At 42.6% G+C, this 17,927-nt stretch overlaps 1 protein-coding gene across 9 annotated transcripts in view; it reads right to left on the bottom strand.

Moving 5' to 3' along the window:
• LOC117249617 (ELKS/Rab6-interacting/CAST family member 1-like) overlaps positions 1 to 17,927 on the bottom strand; it is a 216,466-nt gene that overhangs the window by 91,471 nt on the left and 107,068 nt on the right. For all 9 annotated transcript variants that reach the window (XR_013490432.1, XR_013490433.1, XR_013490431.1 and 6 more), the window contains 2 exons: positions 16,094 to 16,225; positions 6,417 to 6,577 (listed from right to left, as the gene is read on the bottom strand). Coding sequence is in view for 6 of the 9 variants with exons in the window: in XM_078165427.1 (XP_078021553.1) it covers positions 6,417 to 6,577; positions 16,094 to 16,225 (293 nt within the window). In the remaining 3 variants the exon portion in view is untranslated. The remainder of the gene's footprint in view (positions 1 to 6,416; positions 6,578 to 16,093; positions 16,226 to 17,927) is intronic.

Raw genomic sequence — 17,927 nt, 5'->3', positions numbered from 1 at the left:
CATCAAAATCCCAAAGAGTTACAGCCGCCTGTGTGTGCAGAGACAGTTTGATGTGCATTACACTGAGATATATGGATGCGCGGGATGCAGCCACCTTAAACATCTCATGTTTTACATGTGGGAGAGAGCCAGAAGCAAATGACGTATTTGCTGACCAAACCCTAATGTCTTGTGAAAAATATGAGCAGTGGCGTCATAGACATAACTCACAGTGAGACACCTAGCAGCTACCTGAAACGTCTAAACTTTTCACCGAAGCAGGAACAGACAGAGAAATACACAATATCCCAAATACGTGGGAGGAATATTTTACTGCAGCCTGAAAAATATCATGTATTATGCAAAGGCAGAGCATGAAAGTGCTGCATTTGTTTCAGTAAGTTGTCAAATAATCACATGTGAACGCAACAATTCTTCAAAAGCCCCTGCAGGTGATTCACTGAGCCTTTAAGGCAGGAGTTTCCAGTGTGTTTAGAGGGAGAGAACTGGAGCTACATTTGATCAAAAAACAACCAGTACACTGATGGAAACAGTGGATAAAGTAAGAGTTGGTAAGACTCAAAAGACAAACTGCTGGCCAACAATGAATAAATAATATCTTGAAAAACAATCGATATTGGTGAGACAGAGATACTGTTTGAGCAAAGAGAGGGAAAAGAGTAACAAGTTCAGCAAGTTCTGTTGGCTTGTTTTAGACAATGGAGGAAGATGATGCGAGTGGTGCATTCAGAAATACTCATGCACTCTAGCACAAACTGGACAGTTCATTTGGAGCACTGTCTGAATGTACTGTTCAGTTATCCAGAGCGCCGCACTCTTGGAGAGGTAGAGCGCACTCTAGTCTTCCAATATCACAACAAGATGACATTTTAAGGGCCGTTTCATAGTGGACGCACGCAATGAGAGCAAGCGACACAAGCAATGCACTTCCTTTCATAGTCAACACACTGAACGCAAGCGACGTGGGCGACACTTGAAATGCAATACACCGCTCGCGCATTAAAGGGTAGCAGAGACACCGGTACATTCCGGCTAGCTAGTTCTGCTGTAGCTAGCTAGTACTGCTATTTCATTAGAGTGCAGGGCACTAGAACTGTCATATAAATGGGGGTGTGCCCGTATGAGTGCGCAAAGTTTTTCCTCCTCGCCTGCCATATTTCACACCTGCTTCTTCTGTGAAACACAAAAAGTGGTTAATTTCCAGTACGTCACTGCCTCGCGTATCAAAAAAATGGACAACACATTTTGAATAGACTTGCACCGATTAATCGGCAGTGCTCGGAATTGGGCCGGTTTTCACATGATCGGCCATGACCTGCGACCGGCCAGTCAGTCTAAAATATGCAAATATGCATATACAATCTGTAAACATGGGCGGCTTCTCACCTTAATCATTCATGCACACACATCAAAAGAGAGAAGGAGAAAGTTGTTAATTGTCCGTGTTAAACTTAATGGAGCAGAGCTCTCGCTGCCGCATGGTGCCGCTTGAAACTGATGAGGCACGTGTCCGCGTGCCGAAGATGCAGGTGTCCGCGTCTGCGCGCTTACTGACGGGAGCGTTCTCGCGGGAGCGGCAGCCTGTACAAATGTAGGTAGGTAGGTACTTTATTAATCCCTTGGGGAATGTGCACCAAATATGAATGTTCTATGGCAGCCTGTGCACCTTTTTTCTCATTGTTAAAATAAGAATGTCTGTAACACTGCATTTTGTAGACGTAATGCCCTGTGTGAATTTGAAAATTGAGTTTTTTTCCTTATTAAAATGTTCTAATAAAGGAAAGACAGAAAATGCTGCAATATCTTGTGTGCTGTAAAGTGGTTTGAAAAAAAATGAAATCGGTATCGGCCCAAAAAATTATAATCAGTGCAAGTCTAATTTTGAGACTCAGGCATGTTTCATGGCGGCCAATGCATCTCGATGCGTCCCAATGCGTTCGCGTCTGCGTGCCTTTGCGTCGACTATGAAACGGCCCTAAGACTCCTGTGTAGCCTATAGCCCTGTGGTGTGCTGTTGTGTTTTGCCTCCAGCTAATAATTATTAGCCATGTCATTTTATAAAATGACATCATTGTGATGTTGGCCCTAAAAGGGTAGACTTTATATACAGTCTGTATACAAAACATTATACAAATGTTTCATCTCAAGATGAGTTTAGAGAGCACCAACATCATCTACCCTGTATCAACTAGCCTGAATCAAATGTGATATATGATTGTAACATTCTGTGATAATCCCATAAAAATAGAATTTCTATGAATAATTCATAAACATGTCAATAAACAAAAATTTAAGAGTTCAACATTTTGATAAATATGCATAAATATGCATATTCTCTTCTCTTGAGTATGATATATGATGTATGCGGTAAGAAAATGGCAACCACCAGTGAAAATATTTTTTTTCCAATACGCCACGTGAACCGTTAAACATCGTCAGGTCATCATCAACATGAGTCAATACAGTATCAGTATCAGTAATCAGTGGCACAATCACATTTTCACGATGTAGCATCATCAGGGGAAAAACATGCCTTACTTGAATTGTGTAGTAATATTCTAAATATTTGTGAATTCAGGTATATTTTATGAACCTTAAAAATACAGTTATAGTCTCCTGGCAGTCCCAGGGGACCTCCGTGCCGCCCTGCCACCTTTACCAGGAAACAGTGGCACACCGAGCTTCAGAGAGCCGGGGATAAGAGCAGGCTGGTGGGCAGGTGTCAGATCAGTGCAGAGCGCCAGAACAGAAACACGGACACATCACAGACAGTATTTAAATGATATTCAAAACACAAGTTTCACCCTAAGAAATTTGCCTTTGGCTACATAAAAATACAAAACTGAGCACAAAAAAAAACCGCAACAGAAGTGTAACTGAGGTTTTAACATCCCTGAAGATACGCACCTATAACTACACAACTTCAACGGTTAAATAACTGATATGCAGTCCCCTACTGAATGCATAAGTCACTGATATTTGTGTCATGATGGGAGATATAAAGTGCAGTCCTGTATCTACAGACGCACCAGAGACGATCAGCAGAGTAAATATTTGGTCTCTGGACAGTAGGTATGGTCAGTGTATGGAAACACACAGTCACACCACACTTCAGAGTTGGGTTAACCACACTGGATTTATACACATGAAGTTAAATGATGGCTGAGATTGAGCTGCCCACCAGAGTCTGTTAAATCTGATCATGCATGTGAGTAGGGTGGTCTGTGTGCGTTTGTGTGGTCTGTGTTTTCATGTGTATGTACAAGAAAGAAGGAGGGACACCCTAAAAACTACATAAAAGGAATTGATAAACCCATTGGCATACGATTCCGATTCAGTCCTCGATCCCCTTCCCCGTGCACATGTGCGTGGCCACTCATGTGTGCGCCTGCTGCATAAATATTAATCATGGCACCTGTATTTTCTCAAAAGGAACTTTGGACATGTCACAGTTTAATAAATCAATCACAGCGTGCACACCAACACATGCAAATTCAAGCACGAAAACAAGGCCACGCATTCTGAAGCGCTGATCCTTGTAATAATCACACGGGTCGTTACTGCTGCGATAAAATGGCCAATAACTTGCTCACCTGGCCTGTGAATGGACATGCTGCTGGACACACACACACACACACACACACACACACACACACACACAGAGTCTCTCCCTCCAAAACAAAGAAATGCTACGTTGGTAGAAAACACTGAGAACGAAGTACAGGAAAACTTAATCACAGCACATGCCCTCATTTTCCCATCATGCCACAGTAAAAGATAGTCCCACAGCGTGTATAAACAGGCAGGACATGCTAACACGGACATTCTCCTTGGCTTCTATTTCAGCCCAAAGCGTCGTTCCACTAAATTAGACCTCATTGTAAGGTCTCAGTGAGGATGTAAAACAGCAGAAAATACAGGGACTCGTCGGAGTGCTGGACTCCTCTGAACTGCACTTAAAACGCAAACCCATCTATTAAAATTACATTAAAATTTACACTGAGTTACAGCGTGTGCATGAGTGTGTGCGGGCGTCTGTGTATGTAATCAATCATATGAAGAGCGAGACAGCGGTACATGGTTATTGCATTAAGACACTACTTACTTCTATGGCTTTAAAGTGCTGAGTGAAAGAGGGGGGAGATAAAAGTAGAAAGGACAGAGAGGTACAGACAGGAAGAGGAAAGAGAGGGTTGATGAAGTGACGGGTGAAGATCATGTCAGTGTGACCAGTGGCCACCGTCCTGGAACACTGAGGCAACATGGGAAACTACTGGAGATATCATAAGGGTTGTTTATTTCAGGGGAAGTGTTGAAGGTCAAATCGGAGTTTTGGTTGGAGACTTAATGTTGACCGGTGCACATAGAGGTAAGTACAGTAAGTCGTGTTGAAACAAGGCAGAAATGAAAATATAGAAGTTGCTAAGAAGTGTCATACTTCATTTTTAGGCATGAAACCAGCGTGGCTCTAAAGCAATTTCAGTCCCTTAGTCAAGACTGAAATATTCCAACATGTACTAGATGAACTGACATGAAACTTTGAACAGACATTCGTCGTGCCCTCTGGATAAAGCCGACTGACTTTGCCGATAACTTGACTTTTCCTATTGTGTCACCATGAAGTTGACATTTTTTATTACTTAGTCGGATAATACAACAAATGTTGGATGGAGTCCTATTAACTTTCGTACACTTTCGTGTTCCCCACAGGATGAACTGTGATGACTCCTTGTGCTCTTCTGTAGCACCATCATCAGGTCAAAATCCTGTTCTCAACTGTATGATATCCGTCTATTCATCGATTCATTTTCAACCACTTACCCAGGGTTAGGTTGTGGGAGCAGCAGGCAAAGCCAAGTCCAAACGTCCCTCTTCCAAGCAGATCCCAAGGCGTTCCCAGGCCAGATGAGATATATATAATCCCTCCAGCTTTTTCTGGGTCTGCTACCAGTTTGACATGCCTGGAAAACCTCTCCTGGTGCCCAGGAGGCATCATGATCACATGCCCGAACTACCTCAACCGACCCCTTTTGACCCCTCATCTCAGCCACTCTGCAATCTCATTCTTAGGTCACTTCCCAAAGCTCATGACCATAGGTGAGGGTCAGAACATAGATAGACCAGTAAAACGAAAGCTTTCCCTTCACCACAACAGGCCAGCAAAGTGCCCACATCACTGCTGAAGCTGCGCCAAACCACCTGTCTATCTCATGCTCTGTTTTACCCTCACTTGTGAACAACAGGTTCAAGAACTACATGGTGGGTAATAAAATGAAGCTCTAGCAAACATTCAGTCAGGAAGACAATACTTTTCATGCTCAGGCTGTAAGTTTCTTTCTCACCCCGCCATTCACTCCTTGCACAAATGCTCACTCACTATTTCTAGGTGTCATTGCCTGGGTCTGTCAACTGAGTCATCAGCTGATTCACAATCAACCAATAGCACAGCGACACACCTTCTCTGTCAGCCTATCGTCTTACTGCTCCTCAATTTAAAGATGGTTCTTTCTCAGCCGTAGTTCTTTCTTGCTGCCTTTGTGTGCGCCCTCCACCTCCCCATGACTACCTAGACTTTACAGATTCATCAGCCTTATCCACCTCAGTGGTCAGCAGCCTCAGAGTCATCAGCCACCACCTCCACCATTGTCTAGACTCCATGGGGGGATTTATCCTGCTGCCACTCAGATGTCCCTCAAACACAAAATATCTCCTCTGGTGTCCAAGCAAATCACAAATCATCTGTTCATCTGCACACTCATATTCTGTATTATATATGATCTTTACTTCATTCTAATGTCTCTCCTGATTGAAATATGTATTTGTGACTTTTGTAGGCTATTTTGTTCTGTTGCTTCTTAGCAAAAAGCTGTCAGAAATTAGTCATTTATTGTGGAAGGTAAACAAGTTTTGTTGTCTTGGTTCATACTGGTTAAGAGAATGAAGCCTCCAGATTTACCATGCAGACTTCACTTGATTCAGGCTATTGGTTGTACTTAACTACAAACTGAGTTAGCCGTTAGCTTCCTTTCCCAGTTAGTTAGCACAACCGTTAGCACAGCTGCTATGGGCGAATATTAGCCAGCACAATACTCCAAAATCACTCCAGCAGTGGTGTTCAGAGAGGCAACGCAAGGTGGAAATTCACTTCACGTTTGGTGTGAGCAAACCATGAGTGTTTGTAAATCAGCATGAAAGGACAGAAAAGGGAGAGACGGATTTAAGAGCAGATGAATATGTAGGTGGACAGACATTTTTTTACAGTGTGTTTGTCAGTGGTGTGTTTGTGTCTTTGGAAACATGACAAATGACACAAGTGTTCGACAGAGTTTGCGCCCGTCAGTGTTGACGTTCAGCTGTTTTACATGTTAACATAAATAAAAGCAATAAAACGTGTGTGTGTATGTCTGTATCCTCACTTCATCTCCAGGACCTCCTCCAGGTGTTTCCGCCTCTCGGCCCGCAGTGCGGTCAGGTGACCTTCCTTCTCGGCCAGTGAGAGTTGAGTCGATGACAGCTTGGCTTTCATCACCTCCAGTTCCTGTTTCACCTTCTCCATGGCAACCAGCAGGTCCTCCACCTGACACACACACACACACACACACACACATTTTCAGACATCTTAAACATCATGCTTTTCCCAACTTTTCTGTCTAAATATATCTTTAGTTCATATTTTCCTTCAACTTTTTTTTTACTTGCGATTGCTTTCCACATATATTCATGTTTATGTGTTGTGTCTGCCTCTCCATCTGTGTGTATGTGTGTGTGTGTGTGTGTGTGTGTGCATCTGACAGCTACTGCGCTTTTGAAATTTCTCTGTTTTTACATGAGATGCTCAATTGCAGAACATCAAACGTGTCATTTTTCTTCTCCGTGTTTTCTTTTTCCCCTTTATGTTGTTTCTCTTCTCTGATATATATTTTATCTGCCTCTGTCTCTGGGTGTATATCAGTTTGTCAGTTTAATGTCTGTTGGGTCAGAGTGTCGAGGTCACTGTATTTCTCACAGTGTGACGACGACCTGGCCTGTCACCACGCGCACACACACACGCGCGCACACACACACACACACACACACACACACACACACACACATTCTCGCTTTGGATACATTTTCTCTCTCTTTTCCAGCTCCCTGTTCCTCTGAAGTGTTGAAGTAGAAAGAAAGGAGAGAAAGAAAATCAGACAAAAGACATTCAGAAAAAGGATTCAGACTGAAAAAGAAAGAGTCATAAAAGCACTTTCTTCCTCCAAAAAATAGACTGCATCAGCAGAAATAAAAAAGTAAAAACTCTGAATCTGAAAGAAGCTGCTTTTCAGACAGAAGTGGGGACCAAGACAAAATAACAGTCTTGTGATCTGAGAAAAAACTCAGGACTAAAGAAACTTCCAGAAAGATCTTTCTCTCATGTTTTGCCACCATACACACTTTCAGACTTAAAGGGACAATTCACCCTTAAATCAAAAATACATATAATATTATATTAAAAACATAATATTAAACTCAAAAATACATATTTAACCTCTTTCCTGTAGAGCTTATTATCATGCAGATTATTTTGGTGTGAGTTGCTGAGTGTTGGAGATGTCAGATGTAGATATGTCTGCCTACTTTCCAGTATAATGGAACTAGATGGCACTTGGCTTGTAGTGCTCAAAGTGCCAAAAAAAAAAAAAAAAAAACATCTGAAAAACTCAACAGCAATGTCTCTTTCCAGAAATCACGACCCAACCACTCAAGATAATCCACAGACCTTGTTGTGAGCAGTTACAGAAAGACACCAACCGAATCACCACACAGAAGGAAGCATGCATCTGCTCATGGATGAGAAGGCTGTGCTGAAATTATGTTAAAAGTGGTGTGATAACCCCTCCACTCCACTTGGTGTGCCTCATTTCCTAGCTGTTCTCTTTTGTTACAGGATGCGGGTTAAGGCAGAGGGCCGTTGTTGACATCATGAGCCACACCTGGGCCAGTGTGGTTGGTTGGTGCTTTTAACTCTTTGTAAACTCGTCTTGTCTCCCATCCTTGTCACAGCCTAAGAGCTGGGTTGTAACATCTCCTCGGCTGAGCTGTAACGTGAGCTAGGTCAGTGGTGCTAGGAGAGCTATCACATGACCTAAGTCTCTTAGGTCATGTTTTTTTTAATTTCATTCTTGTTTCCTATTTTACTTTGAAACTCACATCTCCTCTCGTTTCAGATCACTTCACTTCCTGTCCCTGTGTTTTCCCTCCCTTTTGATGACTTCACCTGTGTCTGATTGTCTGTCCCGCCCTGATTAGCCTCACCTGTGTCTCGTTATCCTTCCCCTCACCAGAGTGTTTAGTGTGTGTCTTGTTTTCTCTCAGTGCCAGTTTGTCTTAGCTCCTTGTGTGTCTCATAGCGTACCAGCCTTTTGTCTCCTGTTTTTTTGGATTTAGCCTGTTGATTGACTCTGCCTCATCCCTGGATTTTGTTTGCCTCCACTGAAAGACCTTCTGTGTATCAAAACTACCTTTAGACCAGTAAAGACTGTTATTTTACCTGAATTGTCTCTAGAGTTGTGCGTTTGAGTCCACTCTCACGTGGCTCACCACAACGCACACGAAAAAAATAATTTTCACAAATGTATTTGTAAAAACTTGTTCCATTACATTCACAAGAAGGCAGACATCTCTATCTCCAAAACTCTGCAGTTCATACCAAAACAATAGATAAATGGCACCAAAGGTAACAGGAAAGCAGTATGTATTTTTGATTTTAGGGTGAGCTGTTACTTTAATATTGGGCAACCCAACACTTCCTCCATCACCAATAATCTTCAGGTTGTTAACCTGTGAAATTCCATGTGATCTTTTGGCTTTGTTCCACCACTATAAGCATCTAGCCTTCATCTAGACTGATTTCTTCTATCTCCATGAGTTTTTTAAGATCCTACACAGTGGTGAAAGTTATCAGAGTCTTTCTTTGTTTCTATCTCAACAAAAACCGTTACACATTTCCAATTGGATTTTCACTGTTTTAAGAAAAAGGAACAGGGCTGATGAGATGGAAAATGAGAATGAGAGGAATAGAGACAAATAACAGTAATATTTTTTCAAAGTTATCACTGGTACTAGTCTCTTCTGTTTACTGGGTACAGGAGGTTTACTATAGCACCGGCATTAATGAATGAATGAGTGAACAAAACAGTCTGATTCAGATAAAGAAATTTTGTGCAGTTTCCACAATTGCTTGTACCAGTTTACTGGCAAACAAGTAACATGTCACAGAGAAAAAATGTGAAAAATGTGACAGAGTGGAATGAAGAGACAGCTGAAAGGTAAGCATGAATTAATGAATGAATGAGATGTACAGTAAAACACTGGTGAGTGAGGTTTGTGATGATTGTTTTGTTACCTTTGACCACCTAAAGCTGGCTGTGGTGAACTCATGCATTGGAATGTTAGAGAGCTGCGTACAAAGAGAGCAGAGAGGAAGAGAAAACCGAGAGAGGGGAGAGGGATGGTGACGGTGAGGGACGAGGATAAAGGGATACAAAATGGGGGCAAGACAAAAATATAACAGAGAAGGAAAGTGAATGGGAAAGAGTAAAGGTGGACGACTTAAAGAAAAGACAAAGGGAAGAACCGACAGCATGTAGGATAGAGGTGTAATAGAGGATAAACAAAGGTGATTAAGAGGAGTAAGAGGAGGGGGAGGTATAATTAAACACCAAACATGCAGGAAGGAGAAGCAGAAAAAAGGAGAGGAGAAAGAGAAAAGTCGTAAAAGTGCTCAAGTGAAAAGATAAAGTGTGCAGCAAAAGATGAAATACAGAAAGCAACAGAAACAAATGCGCAGCACATAAAAGAGACAGAGAGACACGCAGATAAAAGAAAGTGCAGACGGAGCGCAAAAATACTGAGCAGTCAGATACACAGGCTGCGTTAGAAATGCAATGCAGGCAGGAGAGGAGGAGGGGGGAGGAGGAGGGGAGGGAAAGAAGAGGAAAAGAAACGGAGAGAAGGGGAGAGAAGAAGAGAAGAAAGGGGAGAGGTGAGGAGGAGAGAGAAGAGAAGGAGAGGAGAGGCAAAAAGAGGAAACGAGACGAAGGAAAGGAGAAAAAGGGGAGGAGGGGAGAGGAGAGGAAAAGAGGAGCGGTGGGGAAGAGAGAAAAGAAAAGGAGAGGCAACAAGAGGAAAGGTGAGGAAGGAAGGAGATAGAAGAAGAGGAGAGTAGAATAGGAGAGGCAACAAGAGGAGACGAGATGGAGAAGACAAGGAAGAGGGGAGGAGAGGAGATGAAGGAGAAGAGGGAAAGGAGAGGAGGGAAGGAGAGAGAAGAGAGGAGGAGAGGCAACAAGAGGAGATGAGATGAAGGAGAAGGGAAAAATGGGAGGAGAGGAGGGAAGGAGAGGAGAGACAAAGAGGAGAGTGGAAAGGAGAGACAAGAAGAGGAGAGACGAAGGAGAGGAGAAAAGGGGGAGGAGAGGAGTGGAGGGAAGGAGAGAGAAGAAGAGGGGAGGAGAGGCAACAAGAGGAGATGAGATGAAGGAGAAGAGGAAAAGAGAGGAAAGAGGGAAGAGGAGAGGAGATGAAGGAGAGGAGGGAAAGGAGAGGAGCGGGTGAAGAAGGGGACAAATGACTGTACATGGACAGAGCAAAGAAGAAAGAGGGGAAAGGAGGAGAGAAAGGCCTTTGGCCGACATCAGAGATGTAGAGATTGAAGGATGGAGGGATGCAGGGAGGGGTGAGGGGTGAGGAGTGACAAGGCCCGGCTGGATAAGAAGGAGCTGGAGGAGGGAGGAGGAGGAGAGCAACCCCTTCAGTCCTCTGAATGTGTGTTTTTGTGCGTGAGAGCGATTTCAACTTTATTTTAAGAGGAAGAAAGACAGAAGAAGGTGCAACGAGTTCAAGAATCAGAACTGTCTGCTTAATGAAAGACGGAAAGCTGGAGAAGAGGACGCCTGTCTTTAGTTTGGTCTCTGAAGAGACAGATGGAGTGTGTCATACTGTTGACTCATTTCTCTGCCTCTCTCACACACACACACACACACACACACACACACACGCGCGCGCGCGCGCGCACACACACACACACGCGCACACACACACACCTTTCTACAGTGATCACACACAGAAGTGACTCATGTCTAGCAGAAAAGCTTTAGTATATTTTCATGTGGTCTTGGTCAACCGATTTTGCCGGGCAAACCCTATCCATGGGACAGTCCCTTTCTCACACACACACACACACCCACACACACACACACACACACACACAGGTTGTCAATATACGGCGGCACACTAAAGGTGTGTGTGTATGTGTACCAATTTGCAGTCCATGTGTGTGTCTAAATGTGCCTGGTTTGGCCACATTTGCATGTGCGTGTGTGCCAGCGCTATAATAAGCAATGTGTACGCCTTTGAACAGGCCGTCCTCATTAAGGGAGGAAATTGTCTCCCTCTCTGTCATCATTTTATAAATCATTATGTGAAAGGCTAATTGCAGTGACGCAGCTGTAAAAACGGGAACACAAAAATATTTATTTACAATTTACTCGTGTATATAGAGACACGTTTCCAGTTAGAAAACCAACGGCGCGTCCATCTGGCTCCTGCTGAATGCTATGTTGTGCTGCGCTGGTGTGCTGTTTAAATAGCAGTTAGCACTTCTTTCCGCCATGTTTGTGTGTGTGTGTGTGTGTGTGTGTTGGGAGGAATATGTGTATGTATGTGGAAGGGCGTCTTGTGTATTACTATCCTGTCCGCGAGTGCCACATGCACACGTGTGCATGTGTGTATGCGCTGAAAGGCTGAGTTAGTGTTGTTGATGTTGGGTGAGGACTGCACTGAGTGTTTGGCTGCCATGTCCACTCGTTCACCGCACCGCTGACGTTTCTACTCCTTCCTCCTTCACTGAAGCATTTTAACACGAGGACGCTCTCCAGCAGCCTGTCCTGGCCTAAATGGCCTCGGCGCTGTCTAATTAAAGCTGCCACTTGTAGCGTTTTGAAGTATGTCAATACGTCGCTGCCAAATTAAATGTGAGAGCTTGGCACAGTTGCTGTAAACAAATTAAGCCACAGTCAACTTGAAAGAGGATAAACATGTTGGATGTGATTTTTCCATCTTTGCTTTACTTGTTCCAATCTTTGCTATTGTGAAAACCCAAAGCCTTACATCTATTTGCTCTGATAGAGGACCCAAATCTTCTCTGCATCTGTGTCTTTGTTTTGAGGAACTGTAGGGTAACTACTTTATGAACTGATTTGAACTGTAGAACCACAGGAAATAAAGTCAGGAACTAATCTAGGAACTAAAAGTCTCTTTGGAGTATTTTTGTTTGCGTTGCCACCAGATCTAACATAAGATTTCGACAAACTAGAGTGAAAAGACCCATGTTTTTCTTTGTCGTTACAGTGGATGAAATGAAATTATACAAAGACAACTTGTAGAGGTGGAAAAGGAGACTGTAAACTCTGGAGTGTTTGTCTCCAATCCAATCTTCTGACTGTTTCATGGTATTAATTTCTGCTTTTGTAGGCTGCATAACGATAATGAAGCAAGGTTTGTGTTTGACCGATCAACTCTGCAAGGTCCGCTCTGAGAGTTCCTGGGCCATCAGAAAGTTCTACCCCCTGAGTGGGGAATTTCTTGGCACCAGAAGCTATGGCCGAGGAACTAAATTTAGACCCTTGCTTCTCCAGCCTAAATGCAGGTTAGGTTCCTGACATGGTTCCTGGGCCTCCAGGAAAGTCACTGCGGTTGAAACCGGCTATATGAGACGTTCCTCCGAAGCAGAATGACATAATTTCAGAAAATGGGTCAAAATGACACGTTTATATTCAAGTCACAAACTTTTGTCCATCATTAGAAGGAAGTCAGGTGATGTTATTATAGAGCTACAAATTCCGCAAAGGGAGGAGATTAGGTAGGATGCATGTGTCAACAAAACCTATAACTTAAATATGGAAGACCAAGTCTGTGTCCTGATTCATACTCCTTCCCCAGTCGTTCTCTAACCTTTAAGAGACATTTCATCCCAAAATCAAACCTATTTTTCCTCTTACCTGTTGTGCTGTTTATCAGTTTAGATTGTTTTTTGGTCGTAGAGATGTCTGCCTTCTCTCCAATATAATGGAACTACATGGCACTCAGCTTGCTCCAGAAAAACTCAACAGTAATGTCTCTTTCCAGAAATCATGACCTTGTACCTCAAGATAATAAAAAAAAAAACAGTTCTTTCCATTAAACTACATCTGCCAACCGTATCACTGCACAGAAGGAAGTGTGCATCTACTCATGGATGAGAGGCTCATGCTTGTGAGCTGAGTTGGAACATGAGCTAGTTTAGTGGTGCTAAGTGAGCTAGCAGTAGATGCACGCTTCCTTCGTCAACTGTCAATATGGTTGGCAGGTGTAGTTCAGTAGAAAGAAAATAGTTACAACTTATCACAACAAGGTCTGTGGATTATCTTCAGTTACCAGGCCATGATTTCTGGAAATAGAGTTTTTTTTTACAAAAATTTTTTTTTAGGTAATTTGAGCACCATAAGCCAAACACCATCTTGTTCCATTATATTCAACAGAAATGTCTCTTTCCAGAAATCATGACCTGGTACCTCAAGATAATTCACAGAACATTTTGTGAGTAGTTTCATGAAGGAACTAATTTCTTTCTAAGGAAGTGTGCATCTACTCACAGACGAGAAGTGCATGCTAGTGACAGCGCAAGCTGTTAACAGTAATGGCATCCTCCTCAGCTGAGCTGTAATGTTAGCTAGCTCAGCGGTGCTAGGTGAGTTAGCAGTTGATGCACGCTTCCTTCTGTGCTGTGATACAGTTGGCGAGTGTAGGTTGGTAGAAAGAAAATGATTCCAACATGAAATATCTGTGCAATATCCTGATATCTCTATGGCTGATATCTCCAACACTCGGCAGCTCGCACCAAAACAATTTATATCAATAAATAGCACTACAGGTAAGAGGGAAGTATTATAGTTTTTTTTTTTTTTTATTTGGGGGTGAACTGTCCCTTTAACCATGCCATTATTATTGTAACCATGATGACAAAAGTCCCATAACCTAAAATAAAGAGTAATTTTAACCCAAACGATGAAGTTTCTCTAAACCTATCCAAGCTATTTTGTGCCTAAACCTGACCAAACTAATTATAAAACAGACATATTAAAATGAACTAAGCCCTGGCCTCATACTGTTAATCAGTGGTGTGGAGAAATTTTTAAAGTTGTGTTCGAGCTCAGCCTTAAAGGGGAATGCAAGAGTTTTCGTCAAGCTGTGGGCACCTTTACTAAACTACCTCCCAAACTGCAGAGCAAACATAGCACGCAGGGAGTATCACACTGTAGACTGGCATCCTTCCAGTGCCCCTGTGAATGTCTACAGCTCTCTCCTGCTCTGCATTAGTTGTGTACTCCCTGGTCTGTGTAATTTACTCAAGCTCTGGATTCTCTGTGTAGTGTCTGCCCCTGTAATGTGTATGCCTACATGAAAAGCTGCTTTCCCCTCTTTTCTGTTTGTTTGTGGGACTCTGCGATTTGCTCATTTGTATCTCTGCCATTATGTTTTTTCTGTATTACACTATTTTGAAAATTAAATAAAATATTGTCTTAAATGAAAAAGATTTTAGAGTGTGATTACCTTTATAAATGACATTTTTTGGCATTAGGGCTAATGTAGATGCAAAAAAATGTGTCTGACTCTGGATGTTAACATGCTCCATACGACATCTCGAGTTATAGAGAAGTGTTTTTTTATGTACCTAACAATCCCACATACACACACTCTGTATCTGCGTGTTCACACCCATCATTTCAGCTGCATCAAATTCCCAGAGTCAAATATCCACCTCCAAAATGCTATTTCTTTTTGGTTGCATCATTACCTCAAAAGAAAAACTCAAGCTGTCGTGTGCATCACTTTAACATGTTTTCCTGTAACACCTTTGAAACTTCTGGATCTTGACTAGAATTTAAAATAAAGTTCTGCGAGTTTGAGCGTTGCAGGTCTGCGCACGGAGCTAAAGAACGTAAATTTGTTTTGTGAGCCTTGTTTTATCTTTGCTAAGTGAGCATAATTAACTGTTTGCCTCCGTCTGTCAATCACTTTCTGACATCCATCTGCTTGTCGTTGCTCGTGGTCTCACTTTCTTCTATTACAGTCATCTATCTGGAGCTTATTCTGCTGTGGCACCCACTAACGTTACCCACAGCTGAGGGTGTCAGCAGTAAAACGTGCGCTTGCATGCCTGTCTTTATGTGTCTGTCCAGAAGTAGCCTGGTAAGTAAAGGTCAGAGAGGACGTCCAACATTTAGAGGCAGTAATAACAATGGAGTCTGGACGTTTTTGCCAACAGCTACAGCGGGCCGTGTTTTCTCAGGGCAGTTTTCATCCTTACAGCCCACGCTGTTTTTTCCCACTTGTCAAAACCCATCCAGGCTCTGAGGAACATTTCCCATCTCTATGGCCTCGTTAAGTCATTGGTACCCAGGGGAGCGTCACACACACGCACTCCCACTGGTCTGAGGTTGAATCCACTAAACCCTTCCCTTCTGAGCCTCCCTTAACACCACTGTGAGCTTTCCTACTGTCTCAATATAGATAAAACAGATTACAAATTGGAGCGGTCAGCTTGTGCTGTATTTAAGAAAAAGCTGTTTGTGTGCTCTGGCTGGAGCGGACAAAATACAAGCTGTTCTTTAAATAGGGATGTATTTACCTCTCCTCCAAATGAGGAGTGACTGGGCAAACACGCACACACAGAGCCACACCTGAATGAGCTCAGTTGGCACAGGGCATGTGTGTTGCCGCTGCCATTAGCCGCTATTGGCGTAGCAATGTTTAGCTATGTCAGAAAGAGTTTCTATGTTGCGCTAAAGATGTTTGTCTGTGTGTGTTTCCTTGTGCATCTGTCCAAATGTCGCAACAAAAACAGAGAAATGAAGGAAATCCTCAGAAGCGAGAACATTTGTGCGTTATGTGTATAAAAAGTAACTGATAGGGGTTGAGTTTCAGGAAAGCTTGGGGTCACACACTGGTTTGGGGTGAGGATCCTCCTCATACATGCACTAATACATGTATGCGTATTTGCCACTGATAGACACGGTACCTGTTTCTCCGACTGCGTGCGTGCCTGCTCCTCCTGGGCAAGCACCACCTCCCTCTCCGCTGTGATCTGAACGCTTTCCCTCAGCGCCTCCTCCAGCTCCTCAATGCGCTCCTCCTTCTGACGGAGGGAGTCCTACAGGGAGAAAGTATGCAATGTAAAGACAGCAGTGCTGAGAGAATCAATTGATGAACCCAGAATTCATTAAGACACAACACAGCCACGCCAGCAGCTCTGTGAGGCTGTACTTGCTACAGTCAGCATGTCTCAATGGAAATTTAATTACATTTGCAGCTATCTGGTAATAAAGCAAAGTGTTGGATGGATTCAAATTTTGACCTGATGAAATTTTAACAGATCATAAAAGTGGAATTCAGGGGAACTTGAATGTCCAGATTTGATGGCAATCCATCCAAAAGTTGTGCAAATCTCATGGTGGCACTTGAGGAAAGTCAGGGAATCACCAAAGTCAGTAGGCTTCATCATCTGGGGGCCATGAATGTACGTACCATAGACTGCAAAAGAAGTGGACATGGCTACTGTGACATCGCCCTTTGGTTGGTGGGTTACTGTTTTAAAGCCTTAAGTTTGGCATTTTCACTGTTGCCATTTTGTTTTTTTTTAAGCCAGATGTAACCGTATTTCGATAAGAGGGCGGAGCTGTGAAGGAGTGAGGAGTGAATGTGATTGAGAACCTGAGGACACCACCGTGGTAGTGACGTGTTAATCACAAGCTAGCAAAGCCCTTAAGCATAAGCTGCTTTATCGTCTATTTTACCCTAACTGGGATCATACTTTACAAATTGAACATGATGCTGTATTGAAGAAGACTTGAAACTAGTGATTGAGACCATAGATTCATTAGGAAAATGTTTACTGAAGTGATAAATCAAGTGAGAAGTTGGGTCATTTTCTGTCAAACTTCTATACCCTGAGACCTGAGCTTTTATTTGGTATGCGCAGTGGGGGTAGTCAGCACAATTTCCCAGACCTAAAAGTTTGTTTTATCTGATCAACCGCCAAAAGATAATCAACGTGTGATGGTATAAAACAAACGAATCAGGACATTTGAGAAATTAGAACCATCAGATGTTCTGCATTTTTAGCCACGCTAGCAGCTTTTAATTTCAATAGTAGGACCTGATAAGTATAAAAGACTAAGCATTATCTTTGAACCATTAATAGTTTTTGGGGAAAATGATGTCCTGTAATAAAGCAAAAAATGTTTATTTCAATGCCTGAACGTGGCTGTGTAAAAATAAAATTGCAAATATGCAACGTACATAAAAGCCTTTTGATTTGATCATTTTGTAACTCTGTACGAATTTTCCTTGCCCTATACACCAAGCTAGAAACGTCCCTTTCGTCTGTAGGAACAGTCCATCACACGTAACGGGTCTGCGTGAAATGCTTTGATAATACAATAATAAAGTCCCACTCTCTTCAAACAAGTACTTCCTATTTAACAGCGTCTTAGCTTTTGAAAATTACTAAAATTGGTCAAATTTGCCATATCAATCCACAAACATTATTAAACAAAGTAAACTAGTTTAAACCATAAAATTTTATTAGGTCTTTTATCTTGTACCTTGACTGGGCAGAGATGGCTGCCATCTTGTTTCTACATGATTAGTTCAGTGTGCTTTTGCTACTACTAGATGGCACAAAACAGTGTCCACAAATGAGGTCTATGTTACCCAAAATGAAGTATAAGGCGCGGCAAACCCAAAATGTAATGACCTCATTTGAGGATACATTCTCGGAACCCATCGGCTGTATTCGGCATCTGACTTCCGGCAGACGGCGATACAGCCTCTCGGGGCAGACCCCCGATTTT

This window comes from Epinephelus lanceolatus, chromosome 23, assembly GCF_041903045.1.
Source record: "Epinephelus lanceolatus isolate andai-2023 chromosome 23, ASM4190304v1, whole genome shotgun sequence".
NCBI lineage: Eukaryota > Metazoa > Chordata > Actinopteri > Perciformes > Serranidae > Epinephelus > Epinephelus lanceolatus.
The sequence above is the reverse complement of the archived record's forward strand: the minus strand, read 5'-3'. Positions and strand labels throughout refer to the sequence as shown.